The 27,969-nt window shown below is 42.4% G+C and overlaps 2 protein-coding genes and 4 non-coding genes across 13 annotated transcripts; 3 read left to right on the top strand and 3 right to left on the bottom strand.

Moving 5' to 3' along the window:
* The first annotated feature begins 553 nt into the window (after positions 1-553).
* LOC125765188 (uncharacterized) lies at positions 554-2,661 on the top strand. The gene is made up of 2 exons (XM_049430103.1): positions 554-946; positions 1,010-2,661. Exons 1-2 carry the CDS (start codon positions 852-854, stop codon positions 1,269-1,271), a joined length of 357 nt encoding a protein of 118 aa, XP_049286060.1. The 5' UTR covers positions 554-851; the 3' UTR covers positions 1,272-2,661.
* LOC125764976 (plastin-1) lies at positions 1,909-27,688 on the bottom strand. Of its 8 annotated transcripts, none has more exons than XM_049429768.1 (6): positions 27,589-27,688; positions 26,514-26,856; positions 5,264-6,163; positions 4,978-5,188; positions 4,629-4,907; positions 1,909-4,555 (listed from the first exon to the last, which is right to left on the bottom strand). In XM_049429768.1, the coding sequence occupies exons 2-6, from the start codon at positions 26,592-26,594 to the stop codon at positions 3,855-3,857; spliced, it is 2,172 nt and encodes a 723-aa protein (XP_049285725.1). In that variant the 5' UTR covers positions 26,595-26,856; positions 27,589-27,688; the 3' UTR covers positions 1,909-3,854. The 8 variants fall into 8 exon arrangements, with proteins under 8 accessions (XP_049285725.1, XP_049285720.1, XP_049285721.1 ...); XM_049429763.1 differs by having other exon boundaries at positions 26,514-26,859; positions 27,547-27,681; XM_049429764.1 differs by having other exon boundaries at positions 27,547-27,680.
* Positions 12,033-12,150, top strand: Trnal-caa (transfer RNA leucine (anticodon CAA)). Its single transcript has 2 exons — positions 12,033-12,070; positions 12,106-12,150. It is a non-coding gene; the product is annotated as a tRNA-Leu (tRNA).
* Trnak-uuu (transfer RNA lysine (anticodon UUU)) lies at positions 12,583-12,655 on the bottom strand. Its single transcript has one exon. It is a non-coding gene; the product is annotated as a tRNA-Lys (tRNA).
* Positions 13,307-13,379, bottom strand: Trnak-uuu (transfer RNA lysine (anticodon UUU)). Its single transcript has one exon. It is a non-coding gene; the product is annotated as a tRNA-Lys (tRNA).
* Positions 13,785-13,904, top strand: Trnal-caa (transfer RNA leucine (anticodon CAA)). Its single transcript has 2 exons — positions 13,785-13,822; positions 13,860-13,904. It is a non-coding gene; the product is annotated as a tRNA-Leu (tRNA).
* Positions 27,689-27,969: the final 281 nt, after the last annotated feature.

Genomic DNA, 27,969 nt, shown 5'->3' with positions numbered 1-27,969 from the left:
AATTTCGGGGCTCCTTTAGCCTCGTGGCCCTCCGTGGTAGCTTAGTTTGGCGTAGTGGATGATCCGTCTCTGAGTAGGATAATAAATATCCTAAAAGTATCCCGTTTCATGTCCTTCAATACAACCTTTCAACTCACTATCTCACTTTTGCTCACTTTGCACATCTCTATTTAGAACTTGGTACTTGATGCGCTGCTTAAAATCCAGCCTACTACAATGACCTCCAAACTTCAAATCTCAACTATCTTTAGTATAATTAGAAATAAACGACAATTTTTGTTTAACTGTTGATCTAATTCAGTATATGTAATATTATTGTTTAGTACCTACTGTATTTTTCTAATAATTTCAAATAATACGACCCAATTCCCACTAACCATATCTCACGAAATGATCACAATAGATTGTCGTGATAAATTGTAACCCTTGTTTTGTGACCTTCATTTATCATTAGTATCTTATATGCCGTTAAAAATGAATGAGAACTAGAATGTGGGAACAGGTGTAGGAAAATCAATGCTTTCCTGCGGAGGTATCACATTCATCACCAGCTCATACTGAGAGACACGTGCATCAACTAGCCTGTCACCATGACAATAATAAACCAAAACATCGTTTTTTTTATTATGCGAACATTCCGCGTGCGTGTGCGACGTATCATCCAAACAGTCCTACTCCAAACGACAGTTGTTGAATAGACCAAAGGATCAATCAATACCCGCAGCCGTGCGCGCTGAAGCATATTTCCAGTTGCTCGTTTGCTCTTCAAGTGTCCTTCGTTGGATTATCGACGAGCTTATCAGCAGATATCGGAACGAGTTCGCAACATTGCATCGTGAAGCATTGCAACTATGAAGCATCAACAAGTGGTTCCGGACTATGCGGCTATGGTGAAAACGTCCGGCACGTGCCTGTGTTTGGTGTTTTCCGGCTGGGTGTTATTTAAGCAAGTTTTTCTACTTTGTGAAACGCTTTATTGTTCCATATTAATCTGTACATTACATTACAGGCTAGTGCAAGCGGTTTTCTGGCTTCCGGGCTATCTGGAGAAAAATCAGGAACAGTTGTATCGTCGAGTTGAGCAGCGATCGGGAATTGTGCCCGATGATAAAGTGAAAAATGTAGACAACAAACTTAACCTTTGTGAGCAGACGCCGGAAAGTGCTGAGTCGGAGTTACAGGAAGAAAGTGTAGAAAAAGATACAATTATGGAAGAGAAAGGAGAAAATGATGCGGTCGAGTGTGAAGCCGATAACAAAAAGGACAAATAATTTCGTTCTCGTTTTGGGTATATAAACTTTAGCCACCAAAATTATCTAATTAATAGCAATACATCTCCAGATAAAGAAATTCTACCTTACAGAATATAATATTTTCGCACAGCTTACATTTTGTCAGATGTTTGATTTTATTTCATTGTAAGTTTGTAATTCTCCTCTTTATAATGATGCAAGCCGTTTTTTCCCTAGTTTGCTTCGCCGTACAACGGTGCTGTTTCATTTTTCTTAATTAAAGGGGATTGTGGGATTACATAAGGAAAACAGGATAGAAGAACAAAAATGGTTACACTTAGAACAATGAAAAAAAAAAGAAAAGAAAGTTCGTTCGACATTTTATCATTCGTTACAAGTCCTTTTACATGGTTTAGTAAAAGTAAGATTAGCAGTATAAACGCACAGCAACACACACGCGGCACATGCATAATATGAACCTGCGTTAGCGGTTACTTAAAGGATCACTCACATTGGTCTGGTAGCAAGCGAAGCGAAACAGTATAATGCATTCCCTGGTTTGAAAATAACATACAAAACAACAATTTGGTGCCATTGGAAATAGTGAAGCCAAAACAGGACAGGATTGAATTGTGTAGCTTGTTTTGTTAGCAGCTTTTTTCCGTTGCTCATTATAAAAAAAACGACTTACTCAAAGCATCATCCCGATTACTTATTCTATTGGTAAAACCGTACAAACAATCCAAACCAAAAAAACGTTCCAGCTATAAAGCTTTCAATTCAAATCCAGGTGCGATATGTACGCTTGCGGCGTATGTGTGGTGTTTGTTGCGTGTTTGCACATGAGGCCTTTCCGCGCATTGTTTGCTGTTTGAAAATGACTTTCCTATACACAATGAACTTAATACTGCATTACAGACAGCATTTTTCTGTTCTATATCTTTTACCATTAGTTTCATCATGATTTTCACCAATTAAGTTGGTTCCTGGGCAATTGTTTTTTTTTATTAACGCAACTGTACACATTTAGTTATATAAAAAAAACCATCCTCCTCAATTATACCGTACTACGTAAGCAAAATAAAGGATTAAAGGATCGAATGGTTATGCTAAGCAATGATTTCTATCTGCGTGTGATAGCGTAGGAAGCTGCAATGCACATGATCGTTTTGCTCGCAGCTCGGTGATATTTTAAACTTCGCTAAATATAAGGATTTTTTGTTTAGCAAAAGCTTACCTATGTTTCCTGCAACATGTTTGTATGTGGTGTAACCGTGTTCTTATGTTTTCGTTTTGGCACATAACTGCTGTCATTCGTTTTGGTTTGATACAATACAGTGGAACTCTTCCTCTTTAAAACAGAAAAACGGATTCAAAACGGTGTTGGAAGAAGAACGAAATAAACATAATTTCCCACACAAAAAAAAAACATATTCAATAGTAGTTTCAATAGTAATGTTTAAATTCCCTGCCGTGCCAGCTTAAATTCCTTCTCGTTGTGTGCATTGTCAGTGTTTTGGATTCAATGCAAGATGGATTCGTTTTGGTACGCATGGTGATGCTTTATGTTGATACCACCAGTTTTAATTGCTCGTCCATGCGCGCGAACATATACCGCGCAAAAGGTTATTTCTTGTGACAAAGCTTATTTTAGAGCAGCAAACAACAAAACAAAAATTCCACCATTTGCCCGTGTTACATGTAAATGAGCGTTTGCTTATAATTGATAAGTTGGTAATTTACACAGACACCATTTTACATTGGTCTTGATAAGTTTTTGTCGATCTTTCTTCCGTCGTGCTTTAATCGGAACGCGTGGTTTGTCTCGTTCCGCCCTTTAAAAAGACCTATCAAAGAAGTGCTGACTGGCTTCGGTGAAACCGGTGCGATGTTGTGTTGTCGTCACCATCATCACACCACCATGGCCACAATGATTAACCGATTCGGTTCGGTTCCTAACGCTTGTAGCTGTTAGTAGCTTAACACACACCGTACTTCAAATATGTCGCCCATCTAGCCGGCTGTTGCCACTGTGTGTTTTGTGTGTTACTACTGCTTACACGTGTGGTCGTCTTATCCCTAGCCATACATTATGTTATAGTTATGAACGTAATTATAATGATAGTTATTATTATTATTATTGCATTACTTCCGAAACCCTCCCATCCCAGTGAACCCACTTCCTTCCTTCCACTTCTTTCTGCGGCTAATATGCTTTGTTTTCGTTACGTCTATGCCGTACCGGCAACCGTGGTGTCGGTGGCACCAGTTGTAAGCAGTTCGATTACAAAGCGATTACAACGTTCTAGTTTACAATCATCACACGTACAAACTGGCTGCCGAGCCACGGCACTTGCCGTTGCATACATACATACATACAATCACGCACACACACACACATACGAACGTACACTCATCTACACGTAAAACACGCGATCGCGCATCATCCCGACGCCTGGTACGCTTCCCTTCCTAACGTAACCCGGACATTTATATTGACTGATGTGGTCACTTTTGCTTCCTTTCCTAATCCGTTACAACTTTGCCGGAATCAGAATGACAGCGACTGTACACTACATTGCAGACGTGCTAGGCGTATATAGCACCATCCATCTAGGCTGCTCATTCGGCAAACTCATCAACGGCAGCAGCGTTCGATTGCGGTGCCGGCGTTGGTAAGACGGTTGATATCGTTTCACTAGCAGCAGACGGTGGTGGCACTTCGGCGGGTTCTACTTGTGCTTCCTGTGGTTCATGCTGATGGTCCTCATCCTCACCTAATGCACCATTCCCATTCGTACCGTTGGTAATGATCGTAGTTTCATTCTCAAGTGCTTGCTGCTGTTGCTGTTCCTGCCGCTGTGGTGCCGGAGCCTGTACGACCGCAGCGACCGGTGGTGCAGATTTCGCACTGTCCATGTTTGGCACGTAATCCATCGCCATCAGACAGGCGAACACGGTCATAATCATCTTTGCCTTTACCTCCATAATGTCTTCCGGCAGGGCATACACGCGTGCACCGATTTTGCGTGCCATCGAGACCGCGTACTTGGCATTCTCAAGGTTCTCCTCCGGATTGCCACCTTCGCGCACGTTATCGTAATTGATACTGCCTGGCTTGATCGTATCGATCAGATCGATGATGATCTTTCCATCGGCGATCGCCGGATCCTGGAAGCTTTTAAGGCTCGTCCGCTTGCCACCGCTCTGCAGCTTCGAGTTAACCCACTGGACGATTTCCTTCTCGATGATGGGATTGCCAGTGTTGGCCAGACGGGACAAAATCGATAGCGTGTACGCACGCATCAGCTGCCAGATGAGTGCTGCAGTGGGTGTGAAAGAACGTGTTTAAGCATTATAAGCACGACAAAACGGTACATCCAATATTCCACCTACCCAACGTGAGTGTTGCATTGCCATCGCTAAGATCCTGTCCGGCAATACCGACGAGTGAAAACTTTTGCTGCTTTCCCAGCTCAACTGCGTAGTTGCAGTTTTCGAGCTTTTCCATGAATTTGCGCAACGGGGTGAATTTCTGGTGCACACGTTTCCACTGCACGCTGCCTGGTTGAATGATGTCGAACAGCTGGAAGATGACCAACCCATCGGCCAGATCCGAGTAGAGCCAGTTCACGTGCGGCTTAACGCCCATCGAATTCATCCAGTTGCGGTAAGCTGTGGGACGGAAATTTATTTTGCCGAATTAGTACGGACATCACTTTTAGCTTTAGTTGTTGCAACCTACTTTTCTCCTCGCGCGTCTCCTCGATCGCTTCTAGTCCTTCTATCTCTTCCGGTTGGTCTAGACCTGGGTGATTGTTGAACAGATTGGCCACAAAGGCCAAATTGAGCTTGTACACTCCATTCACGACATCTTGCGGCGTGACAAACGATCGGCAGTTAAGCTTGGCTGCCTGTTGCAGCATCACTTCGGCACGGTTTAAGGCGTTTTGTTCCTAAAAATCCAAAGTGGAATACAAATTAGTTAAAGCCCACTGGTGCGTTCCCATTCCCTGCCTTCCCATCCTTACCCGGAGCGCTTCCAAGTTAACTCCCGCATCCTTGGGAGCGATTTGATTCAGCAAGTACGAGTACACCTCCGAGTCGGAGATGTCGCTCTGGAAGTTGGTACAGCGCCGTGCAATACCGGCCCGCTCCAGATGGTGATTGACCCAGCGTAACAGGATCGCTTCCGGCGACAGTTTCATCAGATCCTCGAGCCGCTCACCGTCCGACAGTAGCGTTGCGAGTCCCGGACAGCTGTCCAGCGTGATGTGACTGAACAGTCCGATGCGGATAATCTGCCATAGCAAACCGAGCACCAGATGTGGTTTGCCCTTGGCAAGATCGTGCGCATCGATATTGACGATGTTGCATCCAATCGCTTGCGACGACACTAACGCCAGCGTTAGGTTCTCAAACTTGGTGTAGACGGTTAGGTTCTTCTTGTTGATCGCACGCTCATCGATCGTATCCGGACAGGAGTGGTTAACGATCTTGCACAGCAAAATACCATCCTTCATCTTGTCGTACAGCTGCTTGCCCTCGGAATCGAGCGGCAGCAGGTGGCGTAGGTCGGGATCTGGCATGAGGTTCGAATTGATCCAATCGCTAAACGCCAATTGTTCCTCTACGCGCACCGAATGTGTCGTACCGGCGGCCGACGAATCCGACATACCACCGAGCGTCTCGAGGTTTTCCTTCTTGGAGACGACTTTTTTAAACGTGCTCGCTACATCCTTCGCCTTCAGATCCATGCACAGTGACTCGAACTCATCGTAGGACAATTTGCCGGCATGTTGCGATCGCTGCTTGTTCGTGTACTCGTCGATCATTAGGCGCACCTGATAGCCGGGCAGTTTGAAGCCCACCTGATCAAGTGCATCCTTCAGTTCCTTCAGCTCGATAAAACCATCTTTGTTGGTGTCAATCTAAAAGAGGAGAAAATGTGTCTGATTAATAAATGAATTCTTTTAGCGGTAATACCAATGAATCACGCCACAAAAAACACGTGTTAAAGAGACATTCAGAAAAGGATTACGCTAACTGTCTGTCAGTCAGATTAGTCAAGCTGCAGATAATACTCGTCAAGGTAACAAATTGATTCACCCACAGCTTTACTACGAATGAAGTATGATCAGTACAGTGTTGTAAGTGATCATTTTAAATTTTTCCCATAATTGGTATTAGACCTAATGTTAGGGTTTCATCCCTGCGGAGTCACAACACCAAGCCACAGCAAGTGTACGTGCGAAGTCACCCACGAAAGGGGCACTCTCTAGAAATAATTCGTAATGAGTCACCACCTTCAGTACGAGACGGGGTATCAGGGGTATCACCAGTACAGCAAGGGACACTTGGTGACTTTTCTTGGGAATTTATGCTTTCCAACCATCACCAAGTCGACTATCGGGTACACTTCCGGGTGCTACGAAATCACAGCACAGAACCGACAATAGAAAGTGAAACAAAACCAAACAATAAACATTGATAATGGGTGTGTAAAGTGGTAAAATGATTATAATGGCATTGGACGTACAACGACCTTGCCCGAAGGCTAACTTTTGCTCCAAGACGTATTATTTTCCGTTTCTTTCTTTCCGGCCGTAGAAAGCATGACCAACCACGGGACCGAAAGCGTTGGCATTAATCGAAAAGGGCCCAACACGTCAACATGGCGCTTTAGCTTACTCATCATGGGATGAAGTCATGGCGAATAGCGCTCCGGAAATGGGTGTACTAGTTGGTGAATTAGCATATCGAATAGAAAAAAGCATAGAACAAAACTGGGGGAAGGTTTTTCTGTAGTTTGTTCAACTCGAAACAACCTCGGGAATGTTTTATCAATAAATGGGGTTCGGAAAATCGATCGGCAAACCTTGAACCGAATGTAGTGAAACGAATATCCAGGTAAATAGCTCTCTTAAAGTTAGGCACTTTCAGTTTTCGGGATCTTCGAAAGTCCGTCCTCCACAATCAACCTACTTTTATCTGAGTAGTAGAAGCATCAAATACATATAGTCAATGATTAAAACTTCAAAACAACACAAAACTATCTACCAATTCACATAAAAGACAAAAAGAGGCAGTGCTTTTCTCGCTCGGCACTTTCGTCCATTTAATATTTATCAACACGCTGTAATGAACGCCACCTGTCTTCTGCAATTTTGCCAACCAGACCTTGACATCTATCCGGGCATCGGATCGGCGGAAGTGCCACCAAACAAACACCAAACCAGCCTTTGACATATGCAATGAATATTGAGTGAAATAAATTAAAAAGCGACACAATTTTCACGTTCATCCACCGTGGATCGTGTGTGTGAGTGTGGAAAAGGAGGATCCCTTGAACTTGGACCAACCGTAGGGTAGGAAGATCGTGCTGTGAGTGGTTTGGACGGTCTTTTTTTAACAGTCCAGTGAATTTCCACGTGTAAAAGCTGAAATTCGCTGTGGAAATTTCCTTTCTCTTTAGCAGTGCTCTCTCTCTCTCTCTATCTCTTGCTTTTCCTCTTCAAAACATAAAAAGTAGTGTATAGTTTTGTCCAAAAAAAGGGCTAGAAATCTCCCAAATGAAACGGTGCGTGAAACGGACATTGAAATCAACACCGAAAGTGTCTTTCTTTTTCCGTCGCTGACAACGAATCGTAATGCGAGAAGCGGACGTGCGCTTTTCACAGGTGATCAGCGTATCACCGGCAATTGGTTTCTTGTATGTCCGATAAATCTAATCTCCACCGCACAGAAAAACAAAAGAACCAAACCACTTCTTATCATCGATCGAATGTAGGCACTTCATGGCGGTGCATTCTTTGGGTCGAGGACAATCGTACTCTTTTTGCTTCAAACGTCCCGCTAGTATTGCGGGAGATTGCAAAATTATACTTAGTTCCTCCTCCTCTCATCAAGGCTCATGTGTTATCACGAGCAGCACGGTTGACGATTCGGTGTGTGTGGTGTGGATGAGAGATGAAGATCCTGCAACCATCCAAAGTGCCATCTCCACATGTAAACCCACCGGTAGTAGATACTTGTGAGTGCGAATAGCTGGACCACTTCTTTCTTGCAAAGGTATCATTGCAAGCCTATCTTGGAGCAGTTGGAACCTTCAGCTGATAAGTGCATGTGTTGTGGCGTGAAGATGACGATTACGGTTGGTCAATTACGCGATAGGTAGAATAACTTGCCAGTACCAAAAAAACACACACTAGAGCAAATATTGGTGTGGCTATTTAGGGAGTTTCTATCGCTCCCTTTCTTCTATCTGCAGTTTAAAAGTTCCCCAAAAAACCAACGACATCGCCCAAGCGAATGATTGAGTCGTCAATATCAGTATCTTAGTCGACGGTTAAGAAATGTTTGCCGTCCATAATGGCAAACAGGTGAATCTTAGCCACGTCGCATGGTGTTACGCTGACACATTTTAATCTTATCTTCGCGCACTTCATCGATGTCCAATTACATACACTCACACATAACACACGGTTTGATACATATATGTATAAATACATAAAGACCAACATTATATTACACATGACCTCGAATTTCTATAGTTTTGTAAGGCTTGAGATAGTCACTCAATAATGGTAACAAAAGTTTATCTAATTATCTTTAAACCAAACTAAATAGGAGTTTGGGAAGCGAAAATTAATTTGGCAACAGAAAATATACACATCTTCAAAAAGAAATAATCTTTATAAATCAACATCACCATTCGATCAACTATTTTGAACTCAATCTGGGCTACATTGTGATGAGTTGAAAGAAAAAAAAGGTTGAATAATTCATGGAACCACTTTCACGAGCACATCGGCCATCGGAGTCCGTAGATTGTCTATCTGGCAGATGATCTTCCGAACACTGTTGTGTGATGTGTGTACGATGACCTTTTTCCCCGGATATGCTTAATGTTTAATGTGCGAGAAGTAAAACAACATCACCTAAAATCAATAATCTTTACGTTAGTGGAATTTTTGTTTCTCCCCCACCAAAAAAACATTGATAAGATATGCTTGCAGTGTTTTTTTTCTGAGATCAATGCCAAAACCTTCAGTGTAGTGTGACGTTTTTGGGAAGTATTATCACTTCCGGTTCGGTGTGGGATTAAAACTCCGAAGGTTATGCGTGCTGAAGCCATTGGAAATCCATCAACGATCACGATTTTCATTAGATCGTTTAGAGTACTTCCGTACAGCTGGTAAAACAGAAAAACTTTCTATTTCAATGATACATAAAGCACGATCTCAGTGTAAACTGTTCGAACAATCCATGAGTATGAGTTGCAGTACAATATACTCTTCAACCCGACCCATCATATATTATATTAGCTTTGTGATGCACTGCACAGGTTGACGTAAAGCAATAAAATTCTTTCATTTTCACTTTCACAAAAGGAAAACAGTGCAAAGGTCGCGGTACAACGTTACTGACGTAGTCAGACTGACGACTTTAGACAGTAATGATAAACAATACGACATAATGACAAATTAATCCTGTTATTATTTTTGGCAAAGTCAAAACGATCGAATGGAATTGATGTTTGTGCAAAAACGGGGGAAAAAGAAGAATTAGTACTGTAATGGGTTATATCTTCTTCGTAGACTGCGTAAACAAAATGAAATGTTCCTGCTCGTATTCTTGGGCAATAATGGTAAATTGAATTGGTTCCACCTATCGGAAATGTATCGTATCTACGTTATTCCGGTTACCGGTTTCCGGCGTGACTAATGACACCTTTGATAAGTTGCAAATCAGGTCGTCTGTTTTGGGGTGTGGAAAGAAAAGGAGGTGACTGTATGCTTGTCAGAGTGGGGGAGAGGTATTGCGGCATTCCCAACGATGACTCAAGCAGCGAGGAGTTGAGTCAATCTTTCACTTCCCAAAAACATAGTAGGTGGGTGATGGTATCGACCATTTAGGTTTTCATTCTTCCTAAAATTTCAATAACTATGAATCATATTTCTACCTAATGAACTCATCGCCTTCTCCAGTGGAAGAAAGACGATCGAAAATGTATAAGATAAACAGCAAGTGTGATGAATCGTCTGGTTTATGTTTCCGTCCCTTGCACTGTGTAAATGTTCTGCTTACTTGATCGTATAGTTCAGGGGTGAAGACACGACGGAACTCCTGCAGTGCGTCCTCCTTGCCAATTTGATGAATATCCATATTGGGGAGTATCGGTCCCAAGTGCACTATATCTTACGAGCTAAAACCTAAGCCCAGCCACACACACGCACAACACACGATGATCACAGATCACTTGGTGACACTTGGCGATCACGTTCCAGTGCCAGCTTCAATCCTGTTCGTCCTGCGATGACTAATGCGCTGCACTTCACATACAACGAACTGGTAATTGATATTCCCTTACGGCCGTGGATTATACGGTGTGCTTTTGGGGGGAACGACGACGACAACGACGAGTACGGAACGGAACGCACGAAACACCGATCGCTTGTGGCCAAATGTTGACATCAGACTGTCTGACCGGCCGCTGCACTTTTGGCCCCAAGGCGAGGCCTGCGAGCCGCGAACGGTCACGAACGGTTACACTTGGTATGCGCGGCCATCGTGCTGTTTCGTTCCCTCCTTCGCGTCCGACTGCGCCACGTTACGTATGCTCCCTTTACAGGCAGTATATGTATTTTTTTGTTCGTTACTATGTCTGCTCTTTCTCTCTATCGCTCGGTTATTTTGCTTTTGCGTGTATGTGCGCGCCTTGGCTTATCGGTTCGAATGAGGGGGAGCCGCCCCAATCGGTTGTAAGGTTGACTCCCGTACCGAAGGAAATAAAGTTCCCGCTCGTGCCGCACACGGGGACCAACTTATCCCCACCCTCCCTGCAGGGGTCGCTGCATTCCTTCTGTGTGTGGAACCGATAACGAGAGTCGTACAATGTCACCTACGTGGGACATTATATATCGCTTGCCGCACATGCACACAAACAAATGCAAGGAATTATTGGCCAGAGATGAGCTCAATTTTCACACTACCAATAGATTTACAATTCGCATTTTTTTTCTTTGGTACGTGTGTGTGGCATATCTCACTGTGGGTTTGTGTTGTGCATTGTTAGATAAATACACATTAGTTTTACGGCCCTATTGAGGGGACGTGATGAAAATGGCACCGATGATGGGGTCTTTTTATTTTTTGCTAATAACTGCCAGCATATCCATAGACGAAGCAATTCAGCATGGGCCCTACAATAAAAATTGGCACAAATAAAACTTTCGATTGGGATTTATCTTTTTTTCTACTCCCTATCTACAGTACCCCATCATCCTACGGCTACGGCAGCTTTCCCTGCCAGACTGCGTGACGTAGCGACGAAAATCTGCTGCAGCGTGAAACAATTTTCCTAACCGAAGGCGATTTGGTGATTATAAAGCAGTCTTTAACTTTTCAATACGTGTTATTGTTTTCTGTACGGATTTCGATTGCTTCGCTATATAGGTATTATAATTACCACTGCAGGTGGTGCTGTGGCCCTTGTACCATTCAATGCGCGCCCATATTTTTCGGGGTCGAAAACAGGGGATGCAAAGAAAAAGAGTTAAATCGCAGTTCATGATTAATTCATTCACGAAATTTGGACTCGGAATCTTGCGCATCTCGCAATGTTTTGCTGCCGTGTTTATTCGCACGTGCCGGCTGCGAGAGAGCTGCGAGATGGAAAGAGCGTGCGTGTCATGCGATGTTTTCGATGTTATGCGTGTGAGCATGAGTTTGCAGTAACTGTGCAGAACGAAACGTTCAAACGCATTTGTACGGCTCTGAGCTCGCTTCCCGCAACAAGTCAGGATGGCCGAGCGGTCTAAGGCGCCAGACTCAAGAGCAATCTTGCCCGCTACCAAGCGGGTGTCGAGCGTTCTGGTCCTCTCTGAGGGCGTGGGTTCGAATCCCACTTCTGACAAATATACTTTTTTGCTTCCTTTTCCAAGAGAAAAGCACAAGCGGATAGGAGAGAGGAAGGGAAGGGGAGAACAAATGCGTTATTTTACATAATTAGTGAATTTTATAGAATTTTATAATAAGGTCGTATATATAATTTGGAATGTGGACACACCTGTTTCACCTGTTTTTTCGCAAAATGTATGAAATGCATATCGTTTAACTTTATATTAAATTATTGTTTTGCACATTAAAAATGTTATAACAATACATTCGCATTGGAATTACATCACTTTATTTCGCATGCACATTTGCTGACGAGATTGATTCTAATTTAAATATAATGAAAAGTACGTTAATTGCTAATTAGCATAATACGAAAAGAATAAATATATGGGTATAGCAATATAAAAAAGTTGTGTGCTTTCCTGCAGCAAAAAAAAAGCATGTCACACGCCCGAATAGGGACTTGAACCCTAGACCGTTGGATTAAAAGTCCAACGCTCTACCGACTGAGCTACCCGGGCTTCTATCTCCCCGACTGCTAATACGTTTCTTCAATACCGCGGGAATTTTCTAACTGCACTTCACTGCATTCACTTGTTGAATATGCTATGCTACATTAAATTTATGTTTTCCTATCTAAATGCTTAGTTAACGTAAATGAATCTTATTTTTGCGGACAATTTTTAACCATTTCAACCTGTTTCATTCTATTATAATACGATCTGAGTTGAGCACATCTTGATTGACTCCTTCATGAAAAATATCTAGACAACGAGCCTGCTGCTTGTTCCAATATGCATATCTTTACTTTTTCTACCACCGTAGAGTTTTCTACAACATAAAACCACGCGATTAGCATATGATTTATGTGCCATATGCAAACCACCCTGCTTTTAACGATTAATGGCGAGTCCGAATAGTGAATATAATAACGATTATCTTTAATTTATTTAAATTTGTTAATAAAGAAACGGATAACTTTTCAACATTCACCATAACGAAAATTGAGCAGCGTAAACCAACCAACAAGGTATGGAAAGAAACAATAAAAGCTTCAACTTAAATAACTTAAAAATAGCATCACAAATTCTGAAATCAATCAACAAATCAATATTTCTATCGTTATTGTACATAAAAAACAAAATAGGATCTTTACAAAAAAAAGTTCAACCCGCCCGAATAGGGACTTGAACCCTAGACCGTTGGATTAAAAGTCCAACGCTCTACCGACTGAGCTATCCGGGCTCTCCCTTACCTACGCGCTACACACATATATTAATTGAGCACACGTTCAGTCGAACAACTTGTACTTCGATTGTTGCTGAGAGTCTCATTCTCTTTCGGTCTATTCGTTGCTGTCGAGAGAGGAATTTCGTATGGAACGACAATCGCTCTCTTGCATTTTCTTCCACATACAAAAATTTAGTTTCAAAACTAATGCTTTATTTATACGCTAATTTAGCCGTTAGTATGAGAAAACTAATTGTTTAAAATTAAAAAAAAGAAAACATTCTTTTAAAAACATTAAAATATATTTACACTTGTTCCATTACCGCTGTTGTGAATCGCTCTTACGTATAATCTCATCTATTGTAGGTCGTCTAACGGTGCATGCGTTTTGGTTCTGTTCTAGCACACCCCTCTCAACATGTCAGGATGGCCGAGCGGTCTAAGGCGCCAGACTCAAGAGCAATCTTGCCCACTACCAAGCGGGTGTCGAGAGCGTTCTGGTCCTCTCTGAGGGCGTGGGTTCGAATCCCACTTCTGACAAAAGCAATCTTTTTTACTACTACTACACATTTCCATCACTAACTTTTTACCACACCTAGCGCCGATTGTTAAAGCAGAAATTTTATATATTAATCCAACGGACACTCAACTAGGTCAAAGAAGTTTGTTTCATTTTAATACTATGAAGCAATTTAACGTCGCCGGGCTTTATCGTGTGTTTGGTTGTTAAAGCAAAACCCCATAACCTTGAACACAAAGCACAGTACAGACAGACAATTATTGCGTGGAGTCAAGAGTGCTTATCGGTACTCATAATTCATAAAAAAATCGATACAATCTGCCCTCCCGTTAGTGAGGGTAGTAAAAATAACAATCACCTTCCACTACACCGCCAGGGGGCACGAGCATAGGAAGTGTACGAAACAAATTTCATGCGGGAAATCGATTTCGTTTGGCATACAAGGACTACCAACAACCAAGAAGCAAGTGGAGACTATACCCACGATATGACACATCAGCAGACACTTCACACGTTCGCATAGGTACATACAACAAATGGAGATTCGGTGTCGCGATAGTGTCGCGATGTTTGCGATGTGACTTGTTATTTCTAGGCGGATATCTAGCTTCTTTCGCGGTTTTTGCTGAAGGACCGGTTGCCTGTGCGTTGTCTACCTGACGTCAACGTCTTCTCTCGCGGGTAACGTTGTGATTGGTAACATACACAACGGCACATTCTTCTTCCGCACTCGGTGATTGATCATCGGCGAATGGAGAAACGGAAGAGTGTCAGAATTATGACAGCTACCCAAAAAGTTTGAAAATCTTGCCGCTATTAGTTGATCGGTTTTATTTGACACATTTACAACCCGCGCTACTGATTGTAGTATAGTTGGGGCAGGTTCTTCCAATAGATATCACCTATCAATAAAATTGTCCGAAACGTGGGGAACATTATCTAACGAAACTATTCCGATAATGCTTCTCAACAGCAAAAAGAATTCCATCTTTATTGGATTGGCAGGCAAGCAAAAGATTGAAGGTGTTGGTCGAATTCCTTACGGTAAATCAATGCATTCACTATTTGGGAATTCCGTACAACACGTACCTCTCCCTTCAGCACAAGGTCGTTAGAGGGTCCCTAAGTAAGCGTAAATTGACCATTTCCCGCCCGGCTGTCGGTTTTGTGTTGTACCGTAAGATGCCACTCTCGCATAATGTGCGCTTTGCACCCGTTTTTAACTGCAATATAGCAACTCCCTGTTGCATCTACACTCCAACACACACACACATACACATCCGCTTGTAACTGGCAACGGTCGAGAAATGTTAATGATTGCAATTTGTAAGCTATTAACCGATCTCTGGATGCCGCCAACTTGACGCGTTCCGTTAAATTTAGGTGTGTTTCACCGCAACCAGTGCCATTATCAGAAGAGAAGGGATTAACACGGTAGAAGAGAACGGATCGCAGCAAAGCATTGGATTGGTCCAGCATGGGAAACAATTATGCCATTTTCGTAGTCGGGGTGAGATCAAGAAAGATTCGGAACAAATGTACGAAACGAAAACGAGAAATTCAAATAGATTAGATCATTTAAAAAGACATGAGAACAGTTTTGGAAATTTGTTCATTAAAGTTGTGTATCTTCAATAGCTTTGCATAACCTTTTTTAACAAAAAACCCTCCAAAGAAGATTCTTTTGATTAAATCAATAGACGCCTAAAATTTCGTAACTTAAGTGTAATAAATGGCGTTCAAAGAGAGAAAGAAACAACTTAATTTCGATTATTACATCATGTTACGAGTGTTTTATTTTCCTTACACCATAATGTTGCTTTTATTAGGTATTACAAGTGCAAGCTAAGTGGAAAATGCATTCCAAGACATGCAACGGCGGATCCAAACGAAGTTGCTATCTTTACGACTTGGAAGCTCATATCCCATTCACGTCTCTCAAGCGTCAAGTGGCCAATCATCGATTTGGGAGTTTTCTCCACAATGTAATATCTCAATTGGTAATTTTTGAAACCAATTCTTAAGCATCGCATGTGTCGAGTGTTGAGATAAAATCCATCCCAATTCTACCCAAAAAAACGCTGTCATCGAACGAACGTGTCTGTTGTATATTGAGAACCAAAGATTTGTATCGGACAAAGCAATTGCAACTGCCTGTTTGCCGTGTAGCATGTTCCTGGTATCATTTTCCCATCCCTGTTTCGTTCGCTAATGCACGCGCTGAATGAAACTGAAACGACCGGGAAGCGGCAATGCTCTTGTTCAGTCATCCACAAAATCTAAGACAAAACTTCATCACACGCTCAAGGTTGTTTCGTGTGCGCGAGAAGATCGCTCGCCGATCATTTCCCACAGCGGATGGATCGAACGAGAAGGGGCATTGCTACTACCTCCTCCGTGCACCATTCACTGTGTGCCCTGGATTGGAAATTGGAACGACGTGGTGGTTCACATCGGGAAACGACGGTAACTAGCCGCGGGTTGGAACAGCAGCCTCGTACGGTCGGTTCGCTTTGAGCGCGAAACTCAACACAACTCCGGATGGGTGGAAAACTCGACCGATCTCAAGTTTGGCCGTTTCCACGGTCGATTTACTACTACTTACGGCGGCGTCGTCGTCGTGCTGCACTGGAAAGGGTTCATTTTTTTGTTGTTGTAGTGGTTGTTTCGTTTTACTCACGCTTTCAAAACCCAAATCTTTGAATGGATTCCACCGTCGATGTTGGGGAGATGTTTTCGCGTGAGTGTCTGAGCCCTTGGGGTCGAGAGTTCTTCACTGTTGATACTCGCTTTCGATCAAAAGTTTTCTATCCCTTGTGCTTTTATTCTAAGCAGAAGGTTACATTAAACAATTGAAGAAAGCACCAAGAATGATCGATCGGATATAATAACAATATCCGCAGTAACTAGCTCTATTTTGTTGATGGTGTGCATCTGTTGACGCCATCTGAGATGAATGAATGTAGTTAATAAACGAAAGCATAACACCGACTACATGTAACATCGTAACAACACTCGTTCGTTCTATTCTCGTAATTGATCATCTTGTGTACATCCGCTTCCGAGAAGTTGCGATCATTGATCAGGAGAGAATGATTAATAAACATCACAAATATGTAGTTTTTGCCATTAATCTTTCGTTCAGTATTACAATTCTTGATTGTCTCAACAGTAATACTATTGAGTCGGCAAGTTGGCAAGTGTTCTGGGATCAGAAGTATATAACATCCTTCCAATACGAGTTACCTCTGAGTTGTCAAACCATGAGTTGGGAGCGATGTCCAACCAGGGTAATTCGTTTAAAGTGAAAGATTGCTAGAAAAACGGTCAGAATATAAAACTAGACACAAGTAAGTGCTCTGTAATAACGTGGATGGTTCAGAGGCGGATAATAATAAAATAATAAAAAAGAAGAAAAAATTATAAAAAAATTAAAAAAATTAAAATATTTGAAAAGATTTTAAGCCTATAGCCTTAGGTTTTTTTTAGTATTTTAGCAAAATTTTATAAATTGATTTATTTAAATGCAAATTGGTAGAAATAAGTTTCTTTTCACTAAAATAATGCTTTATATAGAAAACAGAGTAAAAAATCATAAAAAATCCTAAAATATGAAAATTTGCTAAGGCTATAGGCTTGGTTTTTTTGGGTAATTTTGCAAAATTTTAACTATCTGAATACGCTTCTTTTTAGATGGTTTTGATTGACAATAAAGCATCCAAATTGGTTGATTTCATTTTTAAACTCAAAAGACGATTATTTGTTTTGGTCGGAAATTTACGAGTTGTCAGAAAGTTGTAAAGAAAATCTAATATCTGATTAGAAATCCTTTGAGTAAAAACAATCTCAATCTTTTTTATACCATAATGCCTTATTATTGAGGAAAAAACTGAGGAAACTTACTCGTATACTCAATAATACTCAACTTTGAAAATCGATTAAACCTGCAATAAACCTGTAGGCGAGAAATGTAACTTCCTAATCATTATCCAAACGTAACATCGTGTTTTGTTTATTGTAGAAAGTGGCTAGACGTATACACTTTCTGCAACAAAAAAAAAAACCCATGCCGATCGTAAACCAAAGCCATACGACACCGAGTATGTGGCTTCCTTACGCAATACCACACAACTACCTTTCCGTTTGCTGCCAACGCATTGCTATCAAGATGGAGGAAGGATGTCACAGTTGCGGACTGCAACTTGTTTGTCCCCCTTAGCATGGAATAAAGGGGGACGAACAAAAAAAAAAGTAGAGAAACAGGACAAACCCCTGAGCACACTGATCAAATGCATGAAGTGCATTTTAATTAGAAACGCTCGTAAAATTCCACCACCACGATCAACGACAAATGGCCTCATCTGCTGTTGGCCCCCCCAATCGCGCAGCAATCCATTATGCAAGGTGATGGTACTTGTTGGTTTTGTCGCAGGACCGGGAATGTTGCGGTTTTGCTTCCGTGTAAGGTGTCAATTGTCACGGTTGGTTTGGTCGGTGGTGATTTGATCGTTCGTGGCATCGGGTCGTACCAAAGTTCCTCCCGTTTGCCGGTGACTAATCAAGTGGAAGGGCAAACTGCACACAACCGATACAAGTTAGGGCTGATGATGGCAACAAAACGATGGTGTACGTATGGGTACAAAACAAAGAACTCTAAAGTACACAATGATGATGGAGTGCAAGAAGATCTCGACTTTTCCTTTTTGCTAAACCGGATTGCAATTCAGCGAAGTGGTAGAATTTGCTGCTACTAACATACATTCCCGCTGTTGGCCAACGGGAGTTTTGAGGTTGTGTGTAGTTCCTGGTCCGGTCTCTAGTTACTATTGTAAGCTTTTTTAAAAAAAACACCAATCAATCCCCACCGGACCGGTTCTCTTGATCATGATCGCAAGAGAGACACACCAAACGGCGGGCGGGGAGAAAAAAGATGCTTAATCAACTGTGTAATCAGAGAAACCGCTGGATTCTTTTCCCTTTGCATGCGAGGGTCGAATTCGGAAGCCGTGCAACGTGCTCCGGATGAAGCAACACGAGACGCTGCACACATCAACGATCGCAGCATCGCGTTGCGGCGGCAGTGTGAGAATAATGCGGGCTATTGTCGTGCACGGATCCCGTAGAATTGTGCTGTGTGGAGTCGCCCTTGTCGCAGATTGCAATAGACGGTGCCATTGCAAACCGAGCCGGATAGATGATGAATGTTGATGAAGAAATTTTGCATCCAAATGAAACATTTGCTGCACGATGAATAACGCTGGAAAGGCCTCTGGCCACCGACCAAAGCCAACCTTGCAATGTTTAGCAAATGTGAGAAGCGAACTGTTCAGCGATCTTGGCGACGATGCTGCTTATCTACGCGATGACCTTTTTTTCGCTAATTAAAAGCGGCATTATCAGAATCTGTAGCAGAACAATACCGGTGTTTGTTTTGTGATGATCGTACACAAACTTTATTTGTTTATTGCTTTGTCGTCAGCTAAAAAGGCAATTAAAGTCACGGCTTGGTGGTGTTGCAATGATTTGCGAAACCAAAAGAGATCGTTTAAGTGCCTCTGATTGCCATTTTCTAAATGTTTCCTTTCACCAAAAAAAAACTTTTCCTTTCAAAGCACCCCCGGGCGGTACCCGATGGTAATGTGTTAAATTCGTTTCCAAAATCAATTTGTCACACCCCAGACAGCTGTAAAATTTTTGGGGAGGGAGCAGCCCCGATTTGGAGAAGATTTCTTCCCATATGGGTTTACTTCGTGTTGTGTGTTGCTGTTTCAAAACAAAACTGCCCAAAAAACCCGCGATCGAGAATAAATGCGTACGTCACATAACCTGTTTGATCATCTATCATCATAAGTTTCAGATGTTTCGTGATCGCACAATTTTGCTTCACGTCGGTAGGCTGCCGAAAGATTCCAATTAACGTAATAGAAGGAAGAGAGAGAAAAACAACACCCGAAAATATTGGTAATATTGTAGGGTGGCCACGTCTCAGTTGGAGCAACATTGAAAAACACCCAAAAGCTGTCGTCTCCGATCCCCCCTTCGATCTACCCATCTTCATTGGGGGTGAGAATGGGGGGAAGAGCACAGAGTTCTTAACGTGGCATCGAAGTTTCTTGACCTCGCAGCATGGTTTCCTTCGATAGCGTCATCAAATCAGCATCAGCACACACGATCGTCATCATCATCAGCATGATCATCAGGCTTATACTCAAACGCACCCCGAGCATACATACACACACGGACAGAAACATATGCACAACTACTGCCAGCTTATTACCAAACACGACCGGCGGGGTGCGGATTGGTAATATTTGCTCCTTTTTCTCACTTCGCGGGTGACGTTTCCCCAAAAGCCAAAACCTTGCAGACCGTCTCGCCACCATCATCAGCTTGGTTTGCTGAAATTATTTTACCATCCATCTCCATTTCCATAAGGCGTAAACGTTCGTCGGTTCGTAAACAAAACAGGCGAAAAGCAACGGGCGCACGCTCGGTCGAATTGTGTGACCACGAGGGCGAAACCGACCAAAAGATGTACAGTGCAAAATAGGCATGCACACATAAAGCCACGGGCAACGATCGTATGCAAATAGTACCACAAAAACAGCACACCAATGTATCTCCGTTCGCCCGGAACTCCGTTGGTCCAAGAAGCAACATATGGTGAACACATTTTCAAAACATAACAACAAAGGTCCCCCACTACGGAGGGGGGATGGATATAGGTTTGGGGTAAGGACAATTCCTTCACGTTTTGTGTGATTAATAAACCCGTGAGCAGTCGATCTAACTGTCGTTTTTATCACGGCGAGTGGGGTTAAAATAAAGTGCGGTTGGACAGTTACGTCAATTAAAATGGCGTAGACACTTAGAACGATATGGTTCTTTGAAAAATATGAAAAAATATTAATATGTGTTTTTGTCTGTTTAACCAATAACATATTAGATAAGTTAAATTTCGTCTCTCACTTAATTTCGTCTCTACTTAAGGGCTTATTATCAATTTTGAACATTGGACTGATCCTTTCGTTGACTTTGGGGGATAAATTAGTTAAGATTCATGGGCTTATTTATTCACATGAAATTCTTCTTTGATGGCAGCAAAGTATGCAGCTCTAACATCAACCTCAAAAACCCAAAACAGATCTATTTTTGTATGCCTTTTGATTTGGGCTCTCTTTGAGCCTAGACTTATGCCCCATCAGATGAATGATAACCAAGAGAGAGAGAGACAGAGAGAGAGAGAAAGAGAGAGAGAGAGAGAGAAAGAGAGAGAGAGAGATAAAAATAAAAAAATTAAAAAAATCTAAAAACTTGAAAATTTCCTAAGGCTATAGCTTTTTGTTTGCCTTAGCTTTTTTTTTGGGAAATTTAGCAAAATTTTATAAATTGATTTATTTTAATGCAAATTGGTTGAAATAAGTTTCTTTTCACTTAAATAATGCTTAAAATAAAAAAAAGAATAAAAAATAATAATAAAATAAAAAAAATCAACGAGTCTGGATGAGATATGATAATTGCCGCGTCCTAATGTTGTGGAAGACTGGAGTCATTGCAATTATTAAACCATCAAACCATCCGTTATATGTAGAGTAAGTAGTGTTAGTTAAGTTTGCAAATTAAGTCGATATTATTCATTTTGTTCTAGAGAGTGCATAAATAGCAAAACATAAACATTAGATGTGTTTTGTTTGTTTCTGGTTAGTTATAAGCATTATTTGTAGAACAACCGATTTGTTTTATTTAAAGTTTGTGAAACTGTATCTGCCTAATAAAGCACGCACAGAATTATTATTGAATGAGATGAAACCCATTCTCAAGGTGCATCTTTCCATGGCCAAATGCAGTACAACCACCGCTGGGAGTAACTGCAATCGATCGAACAAATTTGACCCCATTTTCACCAAACAAACTACCTCTCACTCTCTCTCATTGTCCTCCCTCTGTCGTAGCTACCGGGGCCGGGCCGGCATTTGGAGGTGGCGCCTCACACCAAGCCGGTCAGCCAGTGGGTAAACATCAATTCCATGTAAATTAGATAATGAGTCGAGATAATGATATGTTTGGCCTCGGACTGAGCAAAAATACAAACGCACACATGCACAACATGCCAAGATCTTCAAAAACAACACATAATTTTCTTTGTATTGTGTGGTTGTGAGGTTGAAAAAAATACAGTAAAAAAAACAGAACTTATTGCGAGGTGGCTGACTTGGGGTGGCTTTTTTGCTATGCTGATGCTCTTTCTCCCTCCCTCTCTCTCTCTCGTTCTCTCTTTTCCCCGGTTGTGTATGCACACGTTGATACACTTTTTTTTTCTTCTCTTCAACCGACATTTTAATTCGTTACCTCATTTTTTCTTTCATTCGTTGCTAGCGTAAAGCGGTGGCCCCGAAAAATAAATAAAAATAAGGTACGTATTGCGGGTGTGTTTACGGGTGAAGAAAACTTTTTCCTACCCAAAAGTAGAATGAACATTCCACTGCAGTGTTTGCAAATTTTTGGTAAAGGTTGCGATCGAGGGGGGGATTTGTGGACCGACGCTGAGCGTTACAATTATCATTACCACATTTCCCGTTCACGTGGCCACGGTGGAAGAAGTTATTGTCTAACTCGTTGGCGGTATTTGGGGGTTTCGAGGTACTATACAGCACCGGAATGCAGTTTCGGGTTAGTGAGGTCTGGTTTTTACCCCTTTACCCCTCCGACAACACAACATGTGCGTGTGCGATCGGGTTCGTCTAGCGTGGTCGCGTTTAAATCACTAGTGTCATAACGCCTGTAACGTTTTAAGGAACTACGCATAACAAACACTACATTGTGTGTTAGCATTATTCAATGGTAGTGGGCATAAGTCCAATAAGTTTTGGTTTCCGTTTCCATCCGTAACGATCGTGTACTTGATCGTTTGTACGCTCGAATGTACTTTCAGTTTCAATCAGTTCCTTAAGCCAATTCTGTATGGGATTTAATTTTCACTCTTATACTCCTCCATGGAACACTCGAGTCCATTTGCAGCGTGTCGCTGATGTCATGTTTGTATAGATTCACATCTACCACGCATTATGATGTAACCGGTCCGGCGTTTTTTTTTGGTACACATTTTAAGGACAATATGTGTGTGCCAAACTAAACTATATATACATGTATATCCCCAAATCACACCGATCCGTCCATTGATCTTTCTCGCCCACATACACCGACGATTGCGATCGTGCACTCAACGATGGCTGCCACGGCGCTTCGAAGGCCACAAATCAAAGTGTAGCACACCACTCCCGGCCTTTTTGTGTCCACCGTCCACAGTGGAATAAACGATGGTATGCATAACCTTTGCACCATAAAGCGACGCTGCGCACAACAAACGCGAACGTGATAGAAAAGTCAATAAATGACTTGATTGGAGGCGCTTTGCCCGGCAATTTTGTACGATCGTTGATTCATACCGTTGACTCATAGGAGGGTGTGTGTGTGCGAGATCGCCTTTGTTTGTCACTCGTTTTCTTCTCCAGCTCGAACCGCCTAGCCCTGAGACTAAACGGGCCAGAAACAGGCGGCCAAACACGGAAGTGATGGTGTGTGCCGTTGTGCTAAAGTGGAAATATTTAAATTGCGTCGTAGTGCAACGAAAGACGCAACCGTTGCTGCGAGATCCCGTCGCGTGAAGCTGATGGCAGGTGATGTCAGTTGAGAAATATTCCCGATCGCACCGAACGCGATCACTTCACACACGAACGCATCGGCACTTGATCGTCGTGCAATATTTTTATTGAAAAACTTGAAGCTATTGATATTAGCCTTTTGTTTTAAGATCATAAATGTATCATCCCTGTCGTGGACGAACAAGGAAGAATATTGATCGTGTCGACTGGAGTCGTGAATCGCGGAATGCACATTGTTTTACGACCTTCAGTACAACCAGCTGTATCTTTCTAAGCCGTTAAGACTGCGGGAGGTGTATCACCCGCGTGCCTACGACCAGCGGTGGAACGTGTTTATCCGGTTGGGCACACTCCCGACCGACTGACACCCTGTGTGTGTGTGTGAAGTTGTGCGGAATGTGGACACGATAAGCTCAGTTGGAGAATTCAACAAAACGGTACGGTGCCGATTAACCCTTTTAAGGAAGGGGAGGGGAAGGGGGAGGAGGGGATGGAAGGGAAACATAAAATATGCGCGTGACCTTCAACATGGGGTAAGAAAACGCACACTGATAAGAGCGGCATCCAGCGCGAAGTTCAAATCCGTGTCGAAGCCGTGAATGGGAATCATCGTCGTCGTTTCTTCGCATAGATGAAGAGAAAGTCTACTTCAAAACTTCCTCCCGAAAAAAGCAACAAAAATTAAATATCCCAAAAATGGGAAAGTTTAAGCAAGATTAAATGTATGCAAAGCATGTTGAGCGATTTCCCAAACTCACACTTTGGTGCACATATTATTCCAATCCTGCCTTCAGCTTCAAGCTTGAAGTGCTTGAGAGTGTGCTGTGCCATATCGGAGGATGATTGTAAGATGTTGGCTTATTGTCACAACTCCCCCACAGTGAATGTGTGTGGGCCGTTTGTTGAAAAAGCGTAGCTGCCCCAAAAGGCGTAGGTGTTGGTCAACTCCCTGGAAAGGGAAGGCTCTGTGGGCTATACCGTGTTTAAACGTGGCTATATATGCAATACACCGTGTATTGGAGTCGTTGGTCAAACATCTTCAATAAAGCTTTGGTGTAAATTAAATGTCTCTTCAGGGTGGGCAAACGCCACTGACCTGAACGCTAAAGACCTACATGGACCGTCGTTAAGACGAACTATAAATTCAGAGACTCTAGGCAAAGATAATTTTTGAGAGTTTCTAAATGAAAAATTAACACATAATTTGCATAAGAAGGTCTGCCATATGAAAGTATATGAATTCAAGAATATATAGAGAACGCAAGAAAAAAAATCGATCTTTTCGAATAAGCTGACTGAGGGGAGATATATGGAGGTTAGTACCCCTCAGTTTAGGGCGTTGGCGAAAATTATTCAAGTTTTCTATTCCACTTAAAACAATAATCAATCTTTAAGGTTAAATTAAGCAAACTATCATCTAAAATCTATTGCCAAGCACAGAAAAAACGTAAATAATTGAACGATTTGTAGCTCGTGTCCAATGATTATAGGTACAATCCATAATTTAAATTGACCGGATATGTACACGTGTTCCGGCCAGCCGCCCGGTAACTGCGAGGCCTTTCTCTCGTGCGCAAAAGCACACCAAAAAGCCATCGACCGGCAGGAGAAAAATGTCAGAAGAAAAAAACAATTCAACACAGAAGTACAAGAGAGAAAAAGAGAGCTAGCGAGAGGGCTTCCGGGTGCAAACAAATCAACAGCCGGCATTGCCATCCCCAAGGAAAACAAGCCGTTTCGTACAGCGCCACCGTTGGCCACATGCCGCACCCGTTTGGAATGTAACACAAGCTGGCAAAATCGAGTGCCGGAAAATCTCAAACGAAGGGAAAAAAGAAAGAAAAAAAAAGAGAACCGGACGTATCCCGGCGCCCCATCGGGAAGTTGAGTTTGGGAGTGTCGTGGCATGCGCGTACGCAACTTGGCCGCCTTCGAGTGTTTGTCGTCGTTGTTTGTGGTCGCTTCGGCAAATCGCCGGTCGACTAATCGCTGCCTCTTGATGGGAACGAGCAACCGGCTCGATGAGACGACTGCGTCCCGAACGAAATGAGGTCAAACGTCTGGTTTGCTCCGTTGGATCTGAATGAGAAGCGTATTAGACGCGATACCGGTATACGATTAACAGCAAACGGAATATAGACACACATACACGGGTAAAGGAGGCGCCAGGCCAAAGATAACGGAGGTGTGTGTGTAAGAAAAGCTCAAAAACCGGTGAACCCTTCCAAGGGAGGGTACTTCATGCAATCAATAGGGATTTCCAACCAGACTTCCGATGCCTGGGCAAGCCTGAAGCGGCAATGAGTCATCGTAAATCAATTGGAAATTAATTAAACCAGAAGAACCGGAGAGTTTCCATTACCCCTTCAGCAGGGGGTAAAGAGTTCAGGCGAAGATTTACAATATAAAAGCGAGGAGTTCCAAGGTGGGGTGGCCACTGCGATAACTGTATGCAAAACGGTAGGAATTTGGCTTCCCATCAACCCTCGGCAGTTTTGCGGACATGGTGGGCTTATAGTGCATCATGTAAATGAATACCGTGTCCCATGTAGTAGGCCATATCACCCCCCGGGGGAGGGTGTGCATTTGTATGAAAGAATGAAAAAAGACATAAGCTATGCATAAGTTCATCATCATTAAGAGAGTCTTGTGTATTTCTTTATGCAATATTATGATCGAGGGTGAGAAAGGATTTGTAATATGTTTTAACACCACAAGCATAAACTTCGTCCCCCATGTGGGAGCATTGTTTTTTAAGGAGAGAAAATTGTTACTTTTGCAACCCCATCGTAACCATGGTATCCACCCGGCAGGAGACATCTCGCGGTGCGTTCTCGTAAAGTGCCCCTATACGAAGGGCAGTGCCATTGCCACCACCCGCAACGACCAGAAGAAAGAAAAAAGATTCGTTTTGGGCCCGGAGGATGCCAACATGAAAAACCGTCTCGCACACGTTTTCCCACTTACCTCCTCGAACTTCTCGCGCATTTCCGCCCGTTCCTCCACGGACAGACTTTTCTGATGGGCCGCATTTCGAAAAGTAGCCATTTTTGTTGTATCTCGTACTCTGTCACTCCACTGCACTGCACGATCGATACCGTCGGCTGGTTCGCTTCCACTTGCTGCTGGGGCTTGATGATGCACACGCTGAGATGATCTTTATGCTGTGTGTTTTGTGTTGCGTACCGTTTTTTTTGCTGGCGTATAACAGCGTACACAACTTTATTTACTTTTTTTTTGTTTGGATTATATTCTACTGATACTTGATCACTTGTCACTTTCCATTGGATGGGTTTCACTACAAATTTTGCTGCTTTTTAAAAGATAAAACAAAACCATTGCTATATAATGCATTTGACCGTTCATTCGTTCTACGCATAACTCGTTCACCGCCGAATTAAGGGCAAAGCGGTTTTTCTTTTAACAGCACGAAAGAAAGAAGATAGAGCAAACACAAAAAAGACACATACACACACATACACTGACTAAGCACCGGCTTGACTGGTATCTTTCTTTGTGCGCTTTGCCACATTCGGGGTGAAGATTTTAGCATAAAACTTTTTGGGAACTATTTTTTTATCAATGAATCAAAGCAACCAACCACCACCCCACGACGAGTCAAGAATGCTTGCGTTCTCTCATTCTACGGCACTTCTTAGCAACGGAAAGAAAACGAGAGAACAATCACACCCTTTCCACCCTCTCGCAAACATTAACAAACACACAAACACACACTCATCCACACGAAATACCACTTAAATTCTACACCACATCCTCCTCTTTTCTTCACTTGTACACACGTCCGCCGTTCTTCCTTCCCGCTGAAAACCCCAAGAAGATTGGTTCAGAAACTGAACGGTGTTTTTGGTTGCGCTTCTACCATAGGAGAATAATCCGATGCGTTCCCTTGGTGATGCTGTGCGCTATGTATCCAGCTTGCGCAAGACGCCTTGCACTAATGCTTTGTTCACAATATTGCACGGTGAAACCGTTCTGTTACCATTAGTGAATTTTGCTCGAGCACATTTAAATGACTACCGACCGCAAAGCCGACGACGCGAAAAATAATGCGAAGGTTCAGAGCCAAGTGTATAGCTCGGACGAAAGGTGTATGTGCTCTGTCTCATGTGCCAGTTTGACGTAACGTAGCTGCGTATATTGTGTACAGTGTTATGTAGGCAATCGAGTTATGACCAAGCGGATATCCCATAGTTTAGCTGTAGATAAAGAGCTGTTTTCTTCATCGTTTCTTTACAATCGGAAAATGAAACATAAAAGAAAATAAACACCAAAGAGACAGCATCAAAACTAAATAGTTCGTTAGAGCGTAAATTGAGAAATGCAAATAAAATTTAAAAGCACAAAAAGGCCTTTTCTACCCCTAGTGTTTGCCGCATGTGTAGAAGGTGCTTAAGATGCTTTG

Source organism: Anopheles funestus, chromosome 2RL, assembly GCF_943734845.2.
Source record: "Anopheles funestus chromosome 2RL, idAnoFuneDA-416_04, whole genome shotgun sequence".
Lineage (NCBI taxonomy): Eukaryota > Metazoa > Arthropoda > Insecta > Diptera > Culicidae > Anopheles > Anopheles funestus.
This window is presented reverse-complemented; position numbering and strand designations above follow the sequence as displayed.